At 36.2% G+C, this 24,344-nt stretch overlaps 1 protein-coding gene across 5 annotated transcripts in view; it reads left to right on the plus strand.

The window, feature by feature from the left end:
- Positions 1-24,344, plus strand: part of PDE1A (phosphodiesterase 1A) — a 198,337-nt gene that overhangs the window by 131,931 nt on the left and 42,062 nt on the right. For all 5 annotated transcript variants that reach the window (XM_030952806.1, XM_030952808.1, XM_030952804.1 and 2 more), the window contains 4 exons: positions 11,998-12,111; positions 22,144-22,326; positions 22,784-22,850; positions 23,761-23,877. In XM_030952806.1, coding sequence (XP_030808666.1) covers positions 11,998-12,111; positions 22,144-22,326; positions 22,784-22,850; positions 23,761-23,877 — 481 coding nt within the window. The remainder of the gene's footprint in view (positions 1-11,997; positions 12,112-22,143; positions 22,327-22,783; positions 22,851-23,760; positions 23,878-24,344) is intronic.

Below are 24,344 nucleotides of genomic sequence, written 5' to 3' on the forward strand. Positions count from 1 at the left end.
CATCCTGCATTGCATATTCATGGCATCATGTAGGTATCTGCAGGTGAAACCAATGTATTGGTAGGAGACTACCAAACAAGGCTCTTTCTCATTTGCGTTAATTTTAGGAAGTTTAACTGCTGTGGACTTTGCTGGATTGTTTCTCTATGGTCTTTCTTCAAGCACTCCCTTGTGATCAATGCCTGGACTATTTGCTACTGTATTAAAACTGGCCTATTCTCCTTGAAACAGGCTTACTTCTCTGAGTAATGGTATTTTAGATTGAAGTGAATAACTTGATTTCAAAACTGAGAATTCCAATTAAAAATGTGCTGCAGTAAAGGATCTGAAAAGTAATGGAAAACGAAACGATGTATTGTTTGAGAATATGACAGGCAAATCATAGTATGTAGTTACACTTTCTAAGAAATTGTTTTATTACCTATTTTACTTTAATACACACAGACTTCTTCCTTAGTAAGTGTGTAAACAAACATTATAATATTGAGTCAAGAACTGACTAGTTTTCTATTTTAAAATTAAAATATAACTAGGCTCTTAACTTGAAAGGAATGGCAGTGCTTTGTAGAGAACTGAAGGATAGTGATTCATTCAGTAGAACTATGAAAAATGAAGCAAAATTTGGGAATGTTATTAGTCATGACTGCAAGCAAGTTGAACCTTTCAGGTTAGATTTCACACCCCTAGAGAAGAACATTTAGGGACGTTGTACTGTCCTCACTTTGAAAAAGTCACATTTTAGTTCCTGCATCCTCAAAAGAGACAGACATTAAGGATAGATGGTGAGTTCATTAGAAGACAGGTTTTAAATTTTCTTATCAACAAATTCTTGCTAGACTCCCAGTAATTTTCCAGCTGAAAGCTCTCTCTGGTAAACAGAACATTTTCCAGCCATTTCACAAGTAATTAAACATAGCTGGATGTATTAGTTCTGTGGTTAATTTTGAGACCAGTTTAGGACTTCTTTTAGAAAGTAATGGGGCAGTGTATCATTTAGCAACTAGGATGGTCCATGTTGTTTCCATCATGAATATTCTGTGATCAGTTTGAGAGCTAGGTTCTAAACTTTCAATTTAATCTGCTTATAATATGTGTAAAGTGTATATAAACAGGCAAATTTAAGTTGTTTGCTAGATTTTCTCATTTTAAACAAAACAAGAAAAATAACACTTTTGCTGATAGATTCTGGACTACACCTTCTGAGAGATGCTGTATTTCAAACCTGGAACATCAACAAATTGGAATCTATGAAAGTATGGTCTCTATTAGTCAATAGGTCGATAATCAGGTTGGTTTAAAAGCATGTTTTCATATCAGGAAAGACAATGTGATTTGCATGTGAGGTTAGTACATCTTGTTGAAGCAGAGGAGTTAAAGTGCTTTGTGGAGTGTGTATGAACACAATCTCATCCAAGTCCTGAGCACAGTATGGAAAACAAAGGCAGTTCTGGTAAGGATAGCTGCCTGTCCCTTCTTGGAGTCCTCTAGATTAGAGCCATGTAGGAGAAACTCTTATATTTTGTGTGATTTAAGGCAAAAAAAACCCTGCAAGAACTATGGAATGGCCTCTAATCCAATCTGCCTTCCAGGCCTACAAACCTGAACCCTTTGTACCGAAGTGCCAGGCACTCTGTGGGCTGAGGAGAATGGCAGCTGTACACCAGCACTGGCTACAAATGATATTTTATTTGGTTTACTACATTTCCAGTCACAGCTGTGTCCAGAACAAAAAACCAGTGTGCATATAGACCATATATACTGTCCACTTGATAATGGATTTAGTGTGATATTGTTCAGGAAATACTTTTTGGGAAATATTTTTTTTCTGATGAGGTCCAGGGTCTTTTATCTGATTAAGGCAACTAATCCTGAAATATTCAAAGATGGAGCTATTCAAGAACAGTGAATTTCAGTTTCTTATCTCACCCTGATTCAAATTTAGTATCCCATGTACAAATCCTAGATCAGGGTCTCATGTAAAGAAGAATGGCCATGTTACATTTCATCCTATTTATGACCATTCTTACAAAATGTAGGGAAAAGGTTCACCCGCTTGATTCTTTCCTCTTTAAAACATTTATATAGCTCTCAAGTGTTTAAGCTAATCTGATGTTCTACTTCTCATTACCAAGACCTGCTTTGAAGTATTTTATTTGGCAATTCTTCAGCAGAACATTTATTTTTAACAATTCCAAATGCCAGAAGTTAGTTTCACACATAACACGGAGTGCTGAATTCTAGCATCTCCTATTTTTTCCCTACATCTTAATTGCAGTATTGCGGTTTTAACTAAAAACCCTATTCATATTTTTACGTTGCCATATACATTACATGTACTTTATTCTTTCTTCAGAACCACTGAGATGGTAATGATTTTACAGCAAAATTGTACTGTAATTACTACAGCTGTTGTGCTAAAGCATTTATGTCTTGCTCTGTCTTTTGAATGAAAAATTCTTATAGTGAAAATAGATTTGTTGAAGCTGTTAATTATTCAGTAGAAAAGACATCTCAATTAAGGTGGTGGTATTTTTTCTACAATAGTTTAGGCAGACTAAGATAACTCTTAAATGATTTCATGCAATAGTCTGTAATAGTTCGTAATGCAAATATTTGGGACTTCTACCTTTTACAATTTTATTCCAGAAATACAGATCTGTACTTGGTTCCTCAGAACCCATGATACACATTAAAAATAAAATTCAAGATAAATTGGCTCTGTCATCCCATCTGGAAGGTGTGATTATATATTAAAAGTAAAACTTTCATACTTTAGTACTTCAAGCATTTAAGTTTAATTATAAGTAGAAAAGGAGGACTTCCAAATCCACTGAAAAGTGAGAGCTTGGATCAGAGTAGGATTATCTTGGTGATTATGTTGATCTGTTAGTACAGCAGAACCAACTACCCTGGTTCATCTGACAGCACAGCTGCACGTGCACGGGACTCATCTGATTGTGTGGACAGACTTCAGTAGAACTGATGTAAAGTACCTTGAAGGTAAACTGGATTGTTTTGACAGCATCAGGTTGAAGAGATATTGTTACCCATATTCTTGTGCTATCAGATATGGGAGCAGTGGTGCAATTTTTCCCAGAAAAAGGAGATGGAATGGATCACAGAGCGATAGCTGGGGCACCACATCTGACCATGTTCTTAGACTGAGTATGGGGGACTGTCATTTAAAAAAACTCTTCTTCTCTACTGCATTTTTATAGAGGCCTCTAGGTAACCTCTGTTCACTTAATATATTATCAGCTGTGTGTGTGTTGAGAGAAATGCAAGTTGGCAAGAAACAACTGGACAGGGCACTTGGTGCTATGGTTTAGTTGGCAGTGTGGTGTTTGGCCAAAGGTTGGACTTGATGATCTTGGAGGTCTTTTCCAGCCTTAATGATTCTGTGATTCTATTGCATACTAAGCAACAAAACGGAGCAATAAAATACTTCATGCTCTGTCCAAAGAAGTCAGCAAGTCAGAAACAAATATAAAATGATTTATAAATAGGTGCAGAGTCCCCATATTACTTACTAGGATAAAGATTCTACAGTTGCAGGTTTTTGATGTCTCAAAAAATCTGTAACTATTAAGGAACAAATTTAAGAGTTACCAAAAGTGTTAGCTGTTAGGGTTTAGCCACATTTATAAAAGTTGACCTGTTGTTTGCAGCAAGGATATTCTGTCCTGGCTCTAATTTCTTTCTCAGGAAAATGAAGATGTTAATTATATACAGATTATATAGTATTTAATGTAGTTTGGTAACACACAGAAATCATAGAACAACCTGTCATTATTTTCATGCTTCTGTATTATTTGCTCATAAGTGATTTTATCAGGTAGAGGAAAGGATACTTGTGTTGTCACAGTTGAAGATTCTTTGATCATGGTTAAAGATTCTTTCATCATTGGGCAATGACATTATTTTAGTGCTGAACACTTACCAATCTTGTCTCCTTAATGGCTGCAGAAATTGCACCAAAAAGGCTTTCAAAAGCAATGGCAACAATATATTTTCTAAGTATTAGCATACAAAATATTTTCAGTTCAAAGTTACCAGTTCTGTTTAATGCAGTTTTAAATCAAAGAACTTCAGTTGGCTTTTTATATGGTAGCTTGTTATCAATATTTTTAGAAGGGCTTTTTTACTTTTTTGCATGCCCTTTTCAAAGGACGAGGATCAACATTTATCAACCCACATTTTCTGGTCCCATGGTCTGAAGGAGATAATCTGCCTTTTAGCAGCTTTGATCACTGTGCTCAAAGCTGCTGTCTGCAGGAAAAATAAAGCTTTTAAAAGCACTATTGGAAATAAGGGCTTTCTGCCTTTTCTGTGTGCTTATCACATTAGTTCCAACAGGTTAAGCATACCAAAGGTTGGCCATCATCTTCAAGCATATTTTTGATAGATGATGAGTTTACATTTGATTTCCCAGCTTGTTGATAGTGAATTCAGCATACATGATGAAGATATTGAGACCTCTTGTTGTATTTGGCAACTTCAAGATGAAATAGCTTTGGCTAGGACCCTATATAATTTATAGAGGATTCAGGAAAACCTTGTGGATTTAATTTCAATCTTCAGACAAAACATAAATATTCAGCAAAAGCCATTAGAAGAATAAGTTGCAATTTCCAAATCACTCCTGTATATTTTGATCGTCTTTGATTTCATGGATTGATTGTAAAATGGGAATGTCAAATAATGGAAATAGACATTGAGACAATAGAAAGAGTTAATGAGTTAAAGTGTTTAGGGTAAGGAGACTAGTTGATTACTTGTTGGATCTAACACAAGATAGAGAAAATGCCCAAATATTTGTACATACTAAGTAATTTGAAGTTTGAAGATTTTTGATTAAGCTTCAACCCAGAAAGGAATTGAAAAGCAGAACCAAATAAGTATTGATGATGGTTCTTTAGCAGAAGTGAGAGGAAAATTTGAAAGACACTTAAAGCTTGACTAAGTTCATTCTGTGCACAAAGGACGGTCAGAGAAATTCAAATGTGTGAGAATTCGTGATCATGACATATAATGAATCTATGGTGAAAGTGACTTTTGGGAAAGGATGAGTAACTTGGGGAGGCGTGAGAGACAGCAGGGAAGAGCAGCAGGACCAAGGTCCCAGATGAGCCTCCTCCTCTGGAGTGTCTCTCCAGGGTGGCCAGAGATGATGATGGAGGATGGTGAAAAGTCACAGAGCTGCAAATAGCAGACCTTTAGTATCACTGGGGTCAGGACACTGTGGCTTCTCAGGCACTTGACATTTGTTTTATTAGGTTTGTTGAGAATTATGCAAAAGTTTAAAAATGCCTTGAATTGGTTTATGGTTAAGGTGGAAAACTTTTGGAGTTTCCATGGTGTTCTGTGATTTCAGCTGGGTGCTAAAGCAAATGTAGGAATTTTGAGTAAATGTTTTAAACATGCTTGTTTAACCTGTTACTAAATGAGACACAAAGGGTAATATTTATGCACTATTCAAGTGGTAAATATTAAATTTATAGGATAAGGCAAAATGAATTGAAGGCTAATAGAGAATGCCTGTCTGAAGGAAAACTATTTCATCTTGCATAAAAATAATATTTGAACAACCAAGGCAATTATATCACCATGAAAAAGCAGCGTATTATTATTAAGAAAATGTAAAATTCAGTGTTGCTATATAGCTGCACAACTTCTATTTCAATTCTTCAATATGGGATTGAAGTTTTGGTATATCAAAATGTTATCTGAATTACCAGCACGATCAATATTTATTTTCTAATGACTGAATCATAATTACAGATCAGCGTGCACCACTTAAATGCTTAAAATAATCATGAAATACATGTGATTCATGAAACCCTTAGCAACCACAAGACTTCCTGTGCATAAGCTCAGACACAGCAGTGGCTGAGAAGTAAGTTCATAAGACACATTTGCAGCAGTAAAAACACTTTCTGGTATTTCTCCACGTAAGGGTTTATTGAGAGCCCCTCTAATCAGAAGATATATTAGGTAACTGCATTTGGAGCTGCATTTTTTATGATTTCAAGGAAGTGACCCAAGGTCTGTGTCAAGAACTGCCAGTTCTAACCCTTGCTCCCTATTGATATGCTGGCCTTGCCTTGCTGGGCAAAACATTTCAATATCAGCTTGTTTTTGCCTGACATAAACTAAAACACCTTGAAGTAAAGGTTAGCCATTTTGAAGTTGTGATAATTGGCCACTCTGTAGCTTCAGGTAGGAGCAGGGAAACAGGAGTGGCAACCCAAAGGGATCACTCCTGAATCTTTGCTACCATATTGTGTATATTTCTTCAGCATCTCTCATCTATTTGAATTTGTTTGATGGAAAGGTGTATTTATACAAAGATTTATTTTATACATGCATGTTATTAATAGAAACATGTAAAATTCCAATTATACCAATTCACATCAAAATAATTGGAATTTAGGCAATTCATATAGGGATTTGGAACTGTTGGATATTGACCCTTTTTAAGAGCATTAATGTTTGAGTGAGGATGTAATTTCTGCCTTGGAAAGCTGAGGAACTCCTGAGTGAGTGATGTTTTCTACAGGTGAAAATTATTCAACTAATTCTTACGAGAATCACTACAGGCAGCAAAACTGGTTTGTGGTTTTAATTACAGATAGCTTTAGAGGAAAATGTCCCCCTTCTCCAAAGTTTTGAAAAACTAGTGGTGTTTAACTGTCCGTATTGCCAGGATATTGTTACCCTACTCTTCTTTAATTTTAATTTCACATTACACATCAACCCAGTTTTACTTCATGATGTTCATTTAGAGGGTCAAATCACTTTTATAATAAAGTTGACAATAATCCACTTAATTTTATTGTTCAATATTAAATAGCCCAAACAGAACATGAAACACTTGTTTACAGAAAAAATTATCTTTTTTCTGTCCTTAGACTTTTTCACACATTGTCACAATTGTCACAGCTAGGCTTTTCTCAATTAGTTCATGGGAAGATAATGACTTACAACTTGGAGTTGATCCAAACAACACAGATAATTGTTTTTACAGCACTGTGAATATGAATATCAATAATAATTTCTCTTTAATTGACAGTGGCATGTGTTTATTTTTTTCAAATAATTACCTATGTGTTCATTGCCCATCTTCAACAGTGAGTTTCACTAATTTCAAAATGTAGAAGGAAGCAAGGTTAGTTTATAGTTTACTTTTTACAGTTTATTTCACTTCCCCTTTAATAGGATCTGTGGCAAAAGCCAGCTTTTTTTTTTGTTCAAAGTTTCCAAAACAGTTTTAAGTGAAGTCCAGATGTGTAAGTTAGAAAGCTGTTTCTCTGCAATGCTCAGTGGTGGGGAGACTTACAAGGCAAATAAAGGCAGTTTAGGGAAAGCAGGCAAAGGGTCTTTTTCTTAGGTTCAGAAGTTAACTTCAGGCTGAATTTTCCTCTTCTGGTTCTTAAAGACTCTTAGGCTGGGCCTTTAACACTGATTTATTCTCAGTGATTACTAGTAATTTATTTTACCTTGGAAATAAAAGTGGCAGTTTAATCTGAAATTGAAATTGTCCAACTTGTCTGCCTGTCTACTTTAAAATATCCCTTCTTAAGTAATGCCATTCTTGCACCTTTCTTTGTTAGCGCTTCAGCCTGTGTTTAGGACAGTTATTCAGTATCTCCAAGCATACTTCTCTCATTAGACTTTCCTTGGTTCCATGGAAAAGAAGACTTTCTCATGAGGGCACTGCAAAAAGTCATATTTTATCACCGATTCCTTACCTTTTAAAATTTTTTCTTCTTTTTCCTTTTTGTGGTAACTGAAAATGTCATAGGAAGCTTTTTGAAATAACATCATAACATCACAAAAGCTATCCTCAGTTAATTAGGTATAACCCCAGAAAGCTACAGTGGATTTAACAAAACTTTAGTTCAAACGTGTGAGAATTTTAGTGGGGAAATTGGAAAAAAGTGAGTTGTGGTTTTGATATTGTTAATAAAGAAATGCTTCTTCATCTCCCAGTAAAATCCTTGCTTCCTCTGATTTTGCTGGGTGGGCCTCAGGGATTTTTGCCCACAGCAGGACAGTGGCATTGGCTGCACAGAGAGGTGAGGACTGGGGAAACACAGGCCCCAGTAACATCACAGCCATATTATTGAAGAGAGATGGGAGCAGAGTGCATTTGGATTGTCCACAAGAGCATTTAATCCCACAGCACTGTTGATGATGTTTACCCAAGATGACAGAAGATGGTTCTCCACCCACTGCTTTTATTAATTGCAGATGTCTCTTTCTCCCTTACAAACTGGGGCTGCTAGTTTTTATAATGCAGTTTTCAGGTGTCCTCAGATGCATAGTCTTTTTTTCATGTTTTTTATCACATTAGTTCTGCATACAATTTTCTTTGCATCTTAAACCAGCTCAAATAGTCCTTTTTTCTCTTTCACAAAATAGCTCCTCCAGTTTTTTCTCTTTGCTGTCTATTATTTCTTAGTAGCACAGTTCACAGGCTGGGTGTGAATACAATTACTTCCAGTTTTAAGTAACACTTCAGGTTTTCAAATAGTATTTCTAATGTTCATTTTCAGTTTATGACAATTAAAAGAAAACAAACAAATAAAAATCTTCCCAATACAGCTGAAGAAATAATTATTTTTAATTGCCTTTCCTTGTCCTTTTCACAAGTTTCTTTGTCTTGTTGAATGGTGGGCTATGGGTGTGTTAATACTTATTACTTAGTCTTATAAATTGATGTTTATTCTTTGCTAAATTATTAGTTTCATTACTGAAATGTCAGCTCCTAAGCTCTGTGGCTGTTCACTTTCGTGCAGAAGAAACTGGGTGTGCTCAGACCCTTCATATACTGCTATTACCCCTTAATTATGCGGCATTGAAAGTCAGTTTTTCTAACTTCTGGGGTAGACTTCATTAGTGTCACATGACAAGTGTCTGATCAGTGACAAAATGGAAGGATTTTATTGCTGTGTCCAGCTTCCTAGAGGGAAGCTGTACCATAGACAGAGGCAGGTTTTTTTTGGAACTGCACAGCAAAGTTTGGGCACGCAGGTTGCCACAAAGGACAGTTAGATGTTGTGAAAACATGATGCACCATGAGGCTGATTTACCATTTAAACTGTTTTGTTCCAAGAGTTTTTGAAATCTCCATGCATTCAAAGCTTGAGCAGAAATACTTGTGAGTAATTTTATCTGACGTTGAAGTTATACCTATCTTTGAGGTTAGCCGTGTCTTGAGCAAGAGCTTGTACCTGGTGGAGGTCCCTTCAACCAAATTATCCCTTGATTCTATGGTAGATCTGCACTGGGAGAGCTAAGGACTCCTGAGGACATCTTCACAAAGAGTCATGCATGAGATAAGGTCACTTGTGTGCTTCTGTGAATCTGCAATATCTTCAGAACCACTTCAGATTTGCCTGAGCAGTGTTTCCAAATCATCCGGTCTGTTGCTGCGTCCTGCATTCCTCCTGACCATGACCTATACCCACAGGGCACGTTACCTCTGTTGACTGTCACCTATGCAGTGAGATGGTGCAAGATCATTGTGGCTTAAAGGCTCCCCCAGGGACTCATTTACATCTACAAGCATAAAAATTATTCCAAATACCTGTCTTCTGATCTATTGCCTCAGATAATGAGGAACCATTGCAAATAGTAGGATTTGAAGCTGTTTTAAGCTGATATTGTTCTACCAGAGCCTGGCTCCCTGCTGTGCAGTGTTACAAATTTATTTTTGTGTATTTGAAAATAAGTTTTCAAATTTATTTATGCTTCCACTTTGGAAAGCGTGATTTGGAGATGTGCTCAGTCAAATATGGAGGGAGCAGTGGAAGTGCCAGAAACACCCTACAGCTATTTGCAAGCAGTGGCACTGATGCTGCCAGCCCCACCTGGGCATTTTGGCACTGGTGCTTAGGAGGGGCTGTGTGTGTGTGTGTGTGTGTGTGTGTGTGTGCAGTACCGAGGAGCACACGCCCCAGGAGATGCCTGTGTTGGGTTCTGGGAGATGTCTGTGAATAACCTGCAGCAACAGGTTCCTCTGAAGTGGAAGAAGTTATGTACTGGAAATGTCTCCCATGCATATGGGTATTTCTGCGTAGGAGATGAGCTCCCACAGTATTTCATCTCCCCACTTCATTTCTCCCAGAAAATTTTTTAACGCTACATTTTCCATTCCACCGATATGCAATGCACTGTGTAAAATACCAAGTAAATATGGTTTCTAAGAGCCTTATTTATTGTGTGTGCTAGGCTAATTTGAATTGAATTAAGGCTTTAGAGAACTGAGGAGGTTGGTCTTAAAACCCTGTTTGCTAAAATTATCTTTACACACTTGAACATAATTGTACTTAGAATTGTACAAAGAAATGTAGAAAAACACAAAAATGATTTTATGATAGAACAATACTTTCCAAGTTAAAGATTTTTTTTCAAATATTACTCTAATTTTAATTAGATCCAATGAAATGTTGCATGCACACAATGAAAATAATATATAGTATATCTATATATGAAATATATTATTATCACAGAGTAAGGTGAGTTGCGAGGGACACACGAGGGTTATTGAGTCCAACTCATGGCCCTGCACAGGACATCCTCAAAAGTCACACCATGTGCCCGAGTGTGTTGATCAAACGCTTGAACTCTGCCAGGCTTGGTTCTGGGACTATTTCCCTGGGCAGCCCATTCCAGTGCCCAAACACTCTCTGGTTTAAGAATCTTTATCTGATATCCAACCTAAACCTCTCCTGACACAACTTCAGACAGGACCCTTGGGTCCTATCTCTGTCAGCACAGAAGAGATGAGTGCCTCCCCCTCCTCTTTCCCCCATGAGGAAGTTGTGACTGCAGTGAGGTGTCTCCTCAGTCTTCTCTTCATGTAGCACTTGCATATTTTATGTGTGCTGGTGCATGTCATAAATATGATCTTTTCCTGAAAGTAGTTTTCCTAATGCTGAATCAATTTCACTGCACTTTTTAGCTAAGTACTCATTTCACAATTTTTCCTGCACATAAAGAAGATTATTTACTGGAAGTTATATAACAATAATGATATATCCTTAGTTATAGAAATCTTTATCTTACATGATACAAAACCATAGATTATTTCTACTCAAAGATAGAGCACAGAAAGAAGGAAAATACTTTAAGCCTCCATTTAGTCACACCTCTGCACTTTTACTGATAAGTTTTTAACTTTACTTCAGTGCTTTATCTGCTCTGTATGGTTAAATTGAGCAGTGTCAGAAGTGTTCTTGTCAGCAGAGTTTAGGAAAAATCTAGTATTCAAGCAGTGTGTCTGTGGAAGTGTGTTGCTGCAGAGACATGAGTTGGTGCATTACAAAATCCCCTTTGGGCGTATCCATGTTTGTACTGTAAAACAAAGTCCTCAAAACTAAAAGTTTAAAGCACACTTGGGAATATTTGGATTTTTCTACTGCCATGGGCACTGCCTTTCCTCTGGTATAATGATGAATTTGTTATAAGCACAGACACAACAGATTTCCATATTATCTCACACTAATAAGAATACAAATTCTGCAGCAAAAACATACTGGAGGCCTAAATAAAAACTAAAGTATTTAAGTGAAGCAAAATCAGCATACTGTGATTATAAAAATATAATTAAGCATGGAAAAATTTTAGAAAGGCAACACACTAAGTTAATTTTTTTTTGTTTTTTAAAATTAGAGACAGAGGCATAATAGTAATGTCACAAATGAATAGGAAATTGCTTTGATGATGGTTAAAATGTCCTCTCTGACTTTCTGGAATGTATAAACCATTTTTTACTACACCTCATGAATTTAGCGAGCTATAAAAACATAAAACCAGTCAGTGTTAAGTGCATTCTAAAGCCAGATTTCCTTAAACCAAGACAAGAGATGGAGTGATTGTCCTTGGCTCTACATTGTTTTGTAGGTTCCAGTGTTTCAATTAGAAAATGAAGTCACTAAATTTGATAGAATTATCATACTGATGTTTTTATTTTATTTTTTTTTTCCACAGATTAAGATGCTTGGTAAAGCAGCTGGAGAAGGGTGACATCAATGTGGTGGACTTGAAAAAGAATATTGAATATGCAGCATCTGTGCTGGAGGCAGTTTATATTGATGAAACCAGGTAAGTCTGAGGGGATAACAAAATGAAAGAATGTTGCAAATTGTATTTTAGAACTTTGGTCTTTGCATGCAATTGTCACTGACATGAGCTGAAGGTCTGTGCACATCAGAAGAAGCGTATGTAGCTCCTGGGTCTTTTATGACAAAGTTAAAGCAAGTAGGATTCCAAAGGTCAGATGTAACTGTTGTCTGTAAAGAAATGCTCACAGAAATGAGTCAGAATAGCTGGTCAGTAAATACACAAATGAGTGAAAAGCTGTGATTTATTTTATAATGTTTGATGCTTAGTTTCTGTTTATTGTTGGCAGTATTACTGGCAATCATGTGGGTTAATTCAGAGTAAAATAGAAGTTCCAAGTATTTGGTTTCTTGAAAGAGTTTTAAGATATGGACTGTATTGAAATTAGCTGGCTAACTTGCTGGTTTTCTTTCTGCATGCTGGCCTTTCTAAGTTTTTTCTAAGCAGAATGGTCTTGCAAAGATGTCTGCCCAAACTTCCTTGGTACCCTGGAGTGTGCAGTGTACATCTCAGTTCTACATTTGAGAATTATTTCATGGACCTAACACTCTCTCTGTGGCGTGTGCCCTGCCCTTGCAAATCTGCATAGCTGATACAGAGCTTGAAGTCCTGCTTCAGAGATAAAGCACTGGTTATTCCTCCATACACCTCCCAAACACTGGGATTAAATGGGTGTAGTATTCATGGCTCTGTCTGAGCAGTAGTGCCAGGACCAGAAAAATAAATTGAGATTTACTTAGTTTCTAAACTGAGACAGCTTCTGTGGAAATGAACAGTAGTGTCACAATGAGGAATCCAGTCTTTCTGGCTCTGTGTGGGAATATCAAGAGAAATAGCAGGCATTTCATGCTCAGAGAAAACAGCTACCACTGAAAATGCATAGACTCTGGCAGCAACAGATGCATTGCTTTTGCTGTAAGCAAATCTTTAAATTAGCTAGTTGCCCTCATAGAACTTGACAGCAAGATTATTAAAATACCCAGAAGAAAACAAACACAAGTAATTTTATAGTGATTGGTAAGATTTTCATAGTCCTCTGGTTATTTTCTTAGTTCTAGGACCATTATGTCCTTGTAATGGTGACTATTTTCTAAAATTATACTTCAGTGAATCAATAAAGTTTTTCTCTTCTGGAGCTCACTGTACAACGGTGTCTAATAATATTTATTTATTGCATCCAGTATTTTACAGAATATTCTTTCACTGTACTAAGTCAGGATACACTTGAGACAAGTATCTTGTTTTGCTCTTATTTGTTGAATACTTGTGTTCACCAAAGAAACTTGAGAGTTTGTGGACCTACCAAATTTTGGTAGCATGCCTTATATAGATATCCATTAAGCATACATTTTAGGTATATCTTTCTGTACCTATATCTGTATTTATGAAGTATATATGTAGACATATAAATCAAATTCTGCTATAAATAATAGTTAAAAGTGATACTATAATGAAACTTACTTTTCTACTTTTATTCTTTTAATTTTAGTGGTTTGTACTTTACTGTTGTACCTCTATATTGTTCCTTTTGCTTTACAGTATTTGATTTTTGTTTTAATTTCTCTTCCTTGGACTAATGCAGTCTCCATGAAATTCAGAATCAGTATGATGAGTTTTTTTAATGTCGTGGTTTTTGTGTTAATTTTGTCCTAGAAATGTAGACTGACCCTCCACATCTTAGTTGGACATGGGTTATGTATGAGTCTATTTAAATTTTGACACTTCCCCATTAAAAACTGTTGTAAATGGTAATCTGTAAACGTTGTAATTTATTGACAACTGCAAATTGTACATTTATTGTGAGGCTGGGAAACACTGTAGTTGCCACTGGTACTTTCATAGTAGACTCTTTTCCATGGCAAGCTGCAAAGATAATTATGTTTTAAATAGCATGGCCATTATTCTGTAACCTAAGTCACTCAAAAGTGTAAGCACACAAAGAGGGTCTTGGGTTCCTGGGAAGCCAATCCTTAAGGAACAAAGCAGTGTATCCCTGAGTCGAATGGAGTTAGCCGAGTTACCTTGGGTGGTTGCATTTGTCCTTGTTCCCACCAAAGAATACAGGTTCTTTGTCATACACAGAGCTACTTCTGTGGGAGTCTGGAACTGAGTTAATTGCACTCATTAGTAGATTAGAAATAATAGTTTAGATCATAAGCAAAAGGGCCTGTTCCTGCTGAGCCTGAACATGCAATTTTATACATCACAAAGTTCAAATAACTTCAGTAAGTGTCTTACATATGAATTGCTGTTCAGTCAGCGTCTGCAATGTCTCATGTGAAAATACCCATGCTTTCTGTTTTAAGACCAGTATTGATCCCTGGATTTTGTCCTGATGAATTTACTGATCCATTGCTAAAGTATCCAAGCAGAGGAAGACCTCAGCTTCAACCAACAATCTAGAATTGCATCCTATTTGTGGTGTTCTCTTCTTCCCCACTTTTTTGGGCAACAGACCTCAATATCAGCTGGGGGAAATGTCATTTAAGTATCTTTGTAGGCAGGGATAGCAACCTCTACAGATTAGGAATAGCAATAGCAATAAACAGAGAGTTTGTTACTTGAATCCTCTTAACTCATCTTTCTGTTCTGATAGATATGCTATGAAACAGGATGATAAAATGCTCCTGACAGTGGTCCCTCACCTATTGCTGAAGTGCTTTCTGCAATTCTTCACAGGCACAGAGAAGAAAACAGCAAAAAGAAAAGTCAAAACTAAGGTCAATAAAGAGGTCCAAGTATGACATATCTCACAGAACTTGGTCAGTAATGTAGCCAAGGATCAAGGAAGAGCCTTGTCTGTCCCATGGCTCCAGGAAACACCACTACTTAAAAAATAAATCTCTGGCATTATTCTGGCAAAACCACTTTTCTCTTTATAAGCCTGAGGGTCTTTTCAGTGAGCAGTTTCAATGGGTAGAAGATACCCATTTCATCCCCCAGGCCATATACTGTTACTTCATTTGAATTTCTTGAAAAGCCTGTGTCATATTATTAAGTTGTGTGTGAACATGGAAGAACATTCAAACATGTATGTTGATGACATATTGAATCTTTATTTAAAGTGCAACAATCAGGTTCAAATAGCTGTAGAATTCACACCATTTAGCAGAGGATGAAACATTTTTTTTCAGGTCCCCTGACTTTCCCTTTGTCTGCTCCTGTGTTTCTTTACACTATAGCCATTTATCTGAGCATTTTTTGTAACTATTTGCCAATACTCATTTCCATTCTTGACCTTTCTAAAACTCTGTGGATTTGAGTTAGGGCAAAGGCAGAGAAACAACATAACAGATTTTATGTAAGAAGTTCTGAGAATAGTCTTCTTAGAAACAGGGATAGGCCCTAGGGATAACCTTAGAAAATGAGGAAAAATTGGTTTGGGGCAGTGACAGTCAATATCTCTATAAAAGGTTCTGAGCTGATGGAAAGTTGGAAAGCCCAGACATCAAGCATCAAGTGCTGCTTTCCTGTGAGCTCCTTTATCTGTAGCCCCAAGTCACTCAATTAGTTTGTTTAACAAGCTCCTTTTCAACTGCTGCATCTTTCAGTGCTGCACCAAATTCTTCCTTGAAAGAGAACAAACACGCTGGTAGCTGAAGCTGAGGTCCATCATCAGCTGAAAATAACCAGGAGACTCACAGTTCCAGCCCCTCAGCAGATTTGCTCTGTGGAAGAAGTTCAAACTTAATAGATATTATAAATAATTCTGACAAATCTTACAGAATTTTCTCCATTAGTACCTGCCACTTGGCTCAAGCCAATGGAAGAAGGATATTTAGAGTCAAACAGGAAATAAATACAGCCTGATAATTCAGTCATGACAGATGTTCTGTTCCTTGTAAATGCAGCTCTTCATTCATGCTAACTGAAAAGAAAATAAGTCAAATAAAATCTAGATAAGAGTTACAAGATGAAAGGGAAAAAATGTATTCCAAAGCTAAATAATAAAAATAGCAATAGTAATAGTAATAATAATTATAATTTAAAAATCCTTATTGTGGAGACTACTTTTATGCTGTTCTATATAAAATCAGAATAGTTTATTCCAATTATGTTTTATTTTTATATGCCTTAGTATGTTAGAAAATAGACTTGGTTTCAGGCAGATATTTATCTGTGCAGTTGCAGTTCCATACACGGTTTTTGCTTGTTTCAGACTGTATAATGCCCTTTTAATAAGGCTTTAACTAATCGAGAACTTTTGACTTAGAAGAGACTGCGTTTCTCTGATGCGTGAAGTAGCTCTGTATTATATACTGGCAGGATCTTTTAGCATCTGTGATTCAACAAGGCATAATAACAAATATAGGTTCATGAAGAAAAAGGTGATGTCATTAAGGGTGACATTGTAGCAATATATATTTGCATGAGAGCTCTGGAAATGATATTTCAATGACACTACAATGGCAGACACAGTTCTTATACCAGCATTGTAAGGCTCTGAGCTAGCAGGAAACTCCCAGCAGGAAACTGTTCCTTGACATTGCAGGACCACTGGCACTCTGTTCTCACCTGTAGCACACCAGATGGAGCTGACTGTGAGTCACAGAGTTTCACTGGCTCTAAGGCTCTGCTTATGGAAGGAATTGTGCCAATTCAGACACCAATAGCTATTCAGGGACACCAGCAGAGGTGGTCACACCAGCAAAGTGTCTTTGATGGTGTAAGGTTGAGAAACTTAAATTTTCTTACATCAAAGAGATGTACATAATTTAAAAAACTTTTTAAAACATTTATCCTATATCTCTCAATCTGAAAAGATGGATTAATTTGTTCATTTATACATGAAGGTGAATTCTCCATTCACAGAACAGTAAGGCATTCAGTCAATGATGTAATTTATTTTGAAAGATCTAGAACATATTTCTCTTGAAAATTACCTTTTTGAGAAAAATCTATGAATATTAAAGAACATAATCTGCCTAATGCCAAGGATAGAACAGGTGGAATGGGCTGCTCTATTTGGTAATTATTTACCAGATGAAAAATATGGTCTGTGATTCCACTCTCAGCTGGCCAAGCTGGGGAGATATTTGAAGAGGCAATTATTTAAGCATGAAGTTAAATTTTAATCTTGAATATTCGGTCAAGTTTGCTGAGCATGTATTGCTGTCCTCCATAGCCAACCCATGGTTAAATGTACTTTGCCTGAACAACAAAATGTACCATTTGAAGTGAATCATTCAGTTTATCCACTAAGGGAATCTACAATTGATACTTTTGCAAAAGCTGCTATTGAGAAAAAGCTTATTGTGTTGAGATGAATGCAGTACATTCCACCCTTATAAAAGCTTAAAATAAGCCTTTGAAATCTTTTGTACTAAGCTAACGTGGTTTGCTTTTGGTTTTTTTTGTGTTTTTTTCTGAGAGGAAAGCTTACAAGAGCATTCGAGTTGTATTAAAAAAATGCATTTAAAATCACTGAAAATCTATTAAATTCTGACTAAGCTTCTCAGTTCAGTTAGGGTATTTAATAAATGGCCAGCATCCCTTTTCCAAAGTTATTGAATTTTTCTGTTTCCAAGTTTTTGCTGTTAATTTATTTCTAAATCATGCCCTGAATTATTTCTTGCCTAATAGAACTCCCAGAATAAGGGAAGGGAAGGGAAGGGAAGGGAAGGGAAGGGAAGGGAAGGGAAGGGAAGGGAAGGGAAGGGAAGGGAAGGGAAAGGAAAGGAAAGGAAAGGAAAGGAAAGGAAAGGAAAGGAAAGGAAAGGAAAGGAAAGGAAAGGAAAGGAAAGGAAAGGAAAGGAAAGGAAAGGAAAGGAAAGGAAAGGAAAGGAAAGGAAAGGAAAGGAAAGGAAAGGAAAGGAAAGGAAAGGAAAGGAAAGGAAAAAGAGAAAAGACACTGACTCACATCTGTAATCTGAAAATTGACATTTTTTAATCATGATTAGCCTGAGCCAAACCTGAAGACTGCTGTTGGCCTTTGGTATATATCTCTGCATTTCTGAATGTGTAGTACATATCAACAAGTGAAAATTTCAGTAACAGTGGTCCTTCCTACCTTGCTTTTCTTCTGTTGTAATTCCTGCATTTTTCCAAATTATTTTCTGTTTAATTTATTGGTAATTCTTCATATGTAGACAATTCTTCTAAGAATGTGCTAATCTTATGACTACAACGTGTTGGTAAAATCATAATTTCCTTTGGAAAGACCTTTATCTACTAAAATGCTCCTCATTCATTTTTGCAGTTTGTTTATCCTTACTGGGAGTCAAGAGAACCTTTTAGTGGATGTGAGTAGAAGTTGTAATGGACTATAGAGGATGGAAATATTGATTGAATATATTGATTCATACTTATTCAGGAAGATAGGGAGATAATAGAAGTAAATAATTGGTAAAAATGTGAACTGACTATTTAGACTGTAAATTCTCCTGCATTCTAGACATAGGAGAGGACTTTAGTTCACTCTTAAGGGCTTGATTAATTCAGTAATTAGAGCAAAGAGCTAGTACCACCTTCTCAACCTCTTCTCTGGAAATCTTCCACTACCTCTGTTAGGCAGCATGACTGATCAACAAAGATGGAATTTTTTTCCCCATAGCCATTATCTAATTTTAATTTTTTTCATTTTCTTTTCTTTCTTCTCCTCCATAGTACATCTGATATATTCCTAAGGGAAAAGAAATACACTTCTGACTAGTGCATTACTATATTTAAAATTCTGATTAAATGAAAAGAGAGCTAGAAATTATCACTACTTGAATTTTGAAAAATTATTCTTGGCAAAAAACACATTACTGCGACAAGAAGATCAGGGTATTAGTTACTATGACTGCAGTATTAATTGATTGCTAAGCTGAAATGCCAAGGGCCATGTCTTATTCCCACAACTGTCAATGAAAGTTCTACTCATGGAATGAATAGAATTAAATAACCCAAGCCTCCCCCTCTCCTTCCCACGCATATCTCTTCCTCGTATTGCATCTACTTAACAGGCTGATGATATATGAGCAAAATAAGTGTATGCAACCCTGAAATTCTGATTATGTGTTGGGAAAAAAAGTATTTTCTGTGGCACATTTTAGTAGAGCTCTTTTTGTTGTTTTGTTTTTTTAGCATTTTAAGGTGTTCCTTTGCTTTATGGAAGAAAAATTAAAATGTGTGCCTCGGCATCTATTAGTATAATTATGTAATTCAATTGGAATATTTGAGTTCATACCTCCTGGTTCAATGAAATTCATCTCAGCACAGTTTTACTTAAGACTGATTATGGAACAACTATCTAGCTTTAAAGTGCCCACAATCTCTGATCTTCAGGTTGGTTGATTAGGAGGATGAGGTAATGGGCCTTGTAGTCACTCCATTCCAAATACTTAGTAAACCAAAGGCTTCTGTTTGACAGCTATAGCCACATGTCTATTACTTCTTCCATTAATTTTTCCATGAAATTTCTGAACCTATGTGGCAGTTTAAATGTTTTGAAATGTCACAAAATTATATTACAGTTTACAATTTATAATTACAAGTTAGGTTGAAAAATCTTGCAAAAACCCTGTAATATTTCATAGGAAGTTAAGTACTTTGAATGTATGCCTTTGTTTTGAACCTGTCATTTGATTTTATTTGATCTTCATCTTTTTTTTCAAAGGCATAAAATGCTAGAATGGGTTTGAGTGAGATGAATGACTAGCCTTTGTTTCCTCTCCTTAAATGTTGTTTCAATTAGGCACCTGAAAGAAACTAATCCTTTTTGAGAAGTTATTAATCTTATGTGATGAGGGATCTATAAGATTTTGTGCTTGCAAATTAATTCTGTGTTGCAGTTGCTTTTCTTGATGTTTAAGTTAGAAGTAGAGCCACTGAAACTCTCTCTTCCCTGGCAAGTTATTCAGCCATCTCTCATCAGAGAGCAGTGGCCTCATGAAAATTACAGATAAATGAACACTTATTTCAAATACTACTTTCTTTGTTCCATCTTCATGAAGTAACTCCTGCTTACTGTCATTTACAGACTGAATAGTTCTTCTTCTTTATAGATGAATGGTTAAAAAGATTAGAGAGACTGCAGTGTGTTTTGCTAGTCTTAATTTGTACTCCAGTGGCTCATATCTGCAGAGCTCAGATCCCAAATTTAGATCTGCATCTCATCATAGCAAACTGATGTAGAGCCCTGCTTCCTGCTGCACAGGTGATGTGGAATATCCTGGCTGCAAGCTCTGAGGTAGCCTAATGCCCATGGCCCTCTAATTGCAGGAATATTTGCATCTCATTTGAATAAAAGTTGCAATAGTTACAAAAATATGTTTTAGGGATTGTAAGATTTTTTCCTTGTTATACAAAAAACATATCAAATGTCAAATATTCCTGAGAAATATAAATGTACTGATTTCTCCAGGAATATTTAATGACTGTGTTAGACTAGTATGGATTAGAGTGGACTATAACATAGGTTTTAGTGTAGGCAATAAAGCCAATTTGTAGCCTTTGACCTTTGGCCAGTCTCAGCCTTGGTTCAGTTTTGCAAGATAATTTGCCCAACTCCTTTCCTCCACACAAGTCCTTCTCTTCCAAATTAAGTTTCTGATTTTTGGCTGTTGTCCCACTGCCAGAAAATTTCATAATCCTTGTTCATTCTGCTCTTCTTGTACTCCATTTTAAGGAGCCTTCCTAGTCTGATAATTCCATGTCTCTGAAAAAGAAGAATTTTTCTACTGTTCTTTCAGTAAACCAGGGAAGGACAAGGGGTGCATTTATAATTTTTAGACCCCAGTTGAAGAATCTCAGAAAATATACTGTCAACCAGATGGGCTGCTGAAACTGAGCACAAATATGCTATGCTCACAGTTCACCAATAATTAAAATGATTCTTCTGACATGTTTCCTATTACTATAATCCCTCAGATAGGATTAAATTTATGTGGAGATTCTTTGAACTGAACTACACCGCACTCAGGCTTTCCTTATTCATCCATGTTTCAGAAAGGCAGCACAAGAGAAATAGACCTATGTAATCAAATAATGCCTGCAATTCAATTCATACCACTTTAAAGAAAATATTTTGAAAAGGTGGCATGCTGTGTATATATTCAGGTCACCCTAACTCTGGGGTTTCTTGCATAACTGAATGAAAGGAAAATTGATATCAGACAAAATAAGGGATTTGTTACCTGGAAACCCCAGCACTCTGAGTGATAAGGGCAAATAACTGCAAGAAAAAGATTTATAGAAGTGTGGAACGGAAGTATTGAGTCTGTTTAAAGAGAGTATTTAGTTAAAAGTTTCTTCTAAGTAAACTGATGACCTCTAACTCACTTTTGTTGAAGTGAATTTTCTTTTTAATACTTCTTCTATTTTGCAAGAACTATATATAACTTTTCTAGCTTTTTGAACTGCCAACAAGTGTGAAAGCTGACTTGCAATCCAATCTTGTATAATATCTTTACTGCTATGACTTTGTTACCCTGCCTTCAATAGGAATACAGATCTCTACATAGAAGGAATTAATTCTCTTCAGTAAAGAAATTAATTCTCTTGAATGCTTTTATTGTGCTGCAATAGCATGTGTACAGGGCGTTCACTGACATGCACACTGCATCATTGCTATGTAGCATCATTTACTTCTGTTTCTAAGTATCAAAACACTTGTACATTTTGGAGTACAGATCAATAGACTAATGGTGCTCTCACTTATAGCTGGCAGTTCTGTCAGTTACTGTTTTAGAGGTGGTCTTGGGATTTTACAGCTCATTGATTACTCTTCAATCCACCACTGCTCTGACAACTTAGTAGAAAAATCTTTTCTTGTCTTCAGTTGAATAAATTGCATTTTATTGTCTTTTACCTTCTGGAACCTGGGCAGTGGGAGGGAGAGATGATATCTACTGTGCACAGCTTCCCCTTGGTGTCAGTCCATCTGCCTGAGAAGACATTTTGTGATGTGCTGAGTTGGTCCTACAGTCAACCTCAGCTCCTCTTAAATCAAGTTTTTTAGCTGTTCACCTGCGAGTACTCCTCTTGTTAGGTCCGAGGTCTTGTTGGTTACCTTGTACTATTTTTTTGTAGGAAACTTTTGGACACTGAAGATGAACTCTCTGACATCCAGTCGGATTCGGTCCCGCTGGAAGTGCGCGACTGGTTAGCTTCTACATTCACGAGGGAAATGGGAATAGTGAAGAGGAGGCCTGAGGAAAAGCCCAAATTCCGAAGCATTGTGCACGCTGTACAGGCTGGGATTTTTGTAGAAAGGTGAGAGCTTTTTTTTCTTGTTACTGCAAGCACTTGTCACTGCATTTAACTACAGTGTCTACCATCCTTTAAATGATGGGATGAACCTGGAGCAAATCTTTGAGCCAGAATTTATGCTTCATTTTCTGCAACCACTTCATTTTTCTCTACAGAATTCCAGATGAAACCTCTAATTTGTAAAATTTCCTAAGCCTTGGAAAATTCTGGGAATGAATTCAGTGTCTTTGTAACTTCTACACTAAATCGTACCAATGGCTGTTCTAATATTAAAGAGTAATATACTTGCAAAGGGGTTTGTCTCATAACTTCATAAAAGATTACATAAATCTTTGGGGTCAAACCCTTAAATAGATTCATGTTACTTCACAAACTCTGAAAGAAAAATTAAAAAAAGATAAATTGTTCCAGTATGGTTTTAAAGAAGAGCTATTTCTTAATATTTTTTTTGTTCTTTCAGGATGTACCGGAAAACTTCAAGCATGGTTGGTTTGGCTTATCCAGCAGAAGTGATAGTCACATTTAAGGTGAAAGAATTTTAATCATTGTGGAATTTGAATGTATTTGCGCTTTTGTTTAGTGACTTATAGGGTCAAATTAATATTTTTCTACTGAACGTACCCTAGCCATAGTTAGTACTACAGAACTGAGCACAAAGTACAGAGAAATGAATAGTTAAAAATTCAGAAATAACATATGATTCTGATTAATTCTGACTTCATTTGGATCCTATTAGAGTAATAGAATGAAATTTGTATAGGAGTTCTTGTAGAAATGTGAGACAGTTTTATCAGCTCCCAGTGGTATCATAATCAGCGTCTCAGACAGCAGCATTTGTTTCCTTTTTAGGCAAGAAAAAGGAGATAGTATTGGAATAGAGCTAACAAAAGAAGCTGAAGCTTATGGAACAAGTACAGTATTTGCTGTATATTTAAAGTATTACTCTAGTTCAGCCAAAATATGATCTTTTCTAGTAAGCTGAGTTCCTATGTCTATGAATGCAATTACAAACTGAGATTTCTTGAGAATTAAGTACCTCCACTTTTCCCCTGAAAGCCAAACAATTATATTATTCTCAAATTGCTTATGTTTAATGACATCAGTGTTAATGGCATTGCATAATAGCCTATTTGAAGGGTGGTATTCAGAGTAGCTCCATGAGGTTGTACAGACAATTTGTACTGAGAAAGTTAAACTTGGAAGTTTGATTCAAGGCATGCAAATGGCCTTGGTCATGTTGCAAGTATTTTATTCATAACTGACACAATTGTTTTCATCATCAATATTGTAGTAGCCATTAATATGTTATCTACATTAGGAATTTGAAAGAGTTGGGTAATAAAACCACCAAATTCTCCCTCTTCCCTCTACAAACTAGCCAAATGGATAGAAATGTAATGGTTTTTAATTTTTTGTTGTTTTCCTTTTCATCTACAGGATGTTGATAAGTGGTCTTTTGATGTATTTGCCCTTAATGAAGCAAGTGGAGAGCACAGTCTGAAATTTATGATGTATGAGCTGTTAACCCGATACGACCTTTTGAGCCGTTTCAAGGTCAGTAACTAAGCACAAATAAAAGTATGGATGCAAAAACACATGTGTCAAGTTTAAAATACAAGAAAACCAGCATCGAAATGTTTTGTATTGTATGATGCAGTGTAGAATTTCAAAGAATATGGCAAATGAAATATTGCAAAATGCCGATTGTTCTACCAAATGAAACTTCAACCAGGACATGCAAATTTTTCTGCAACTCAAAAAATGGAAAGCGATGTAGACCCTTGCCATGTCATTTGTTTACATAAATAGATTATGTATACAGGCTATTAACTCAGCAGGTCTGAACCAGTGTCCCACCTTTAAAGACCAAAAATTACCAAAAAGGCTTAAGACCATAGTTAGTCCTAAATATTTTTTTCATGGTCTGGATCATGCTGTTGATCATCACTCTGCAGGGGATTCAGCTGAACCTTCCTCTCTTGAACAACCTGGGGGATATATAAAGAGAAAAATTGCTTTTC

Source organism: Camarhynchus parvulus, chromosome 7 (genome assembly GCF_901933205.1).
Source record: "Camarhynchus parvulus chromosome 7, STF_HiC, whole genome shotgun sequence".
In the NCBI taxonomy this organism is placed as follows: Eukaryota; Metazoa; Chordata; class Aves; order Passeriformes; family Thraupidae; genus Camarhynchus; species Camarhynchus parvulus.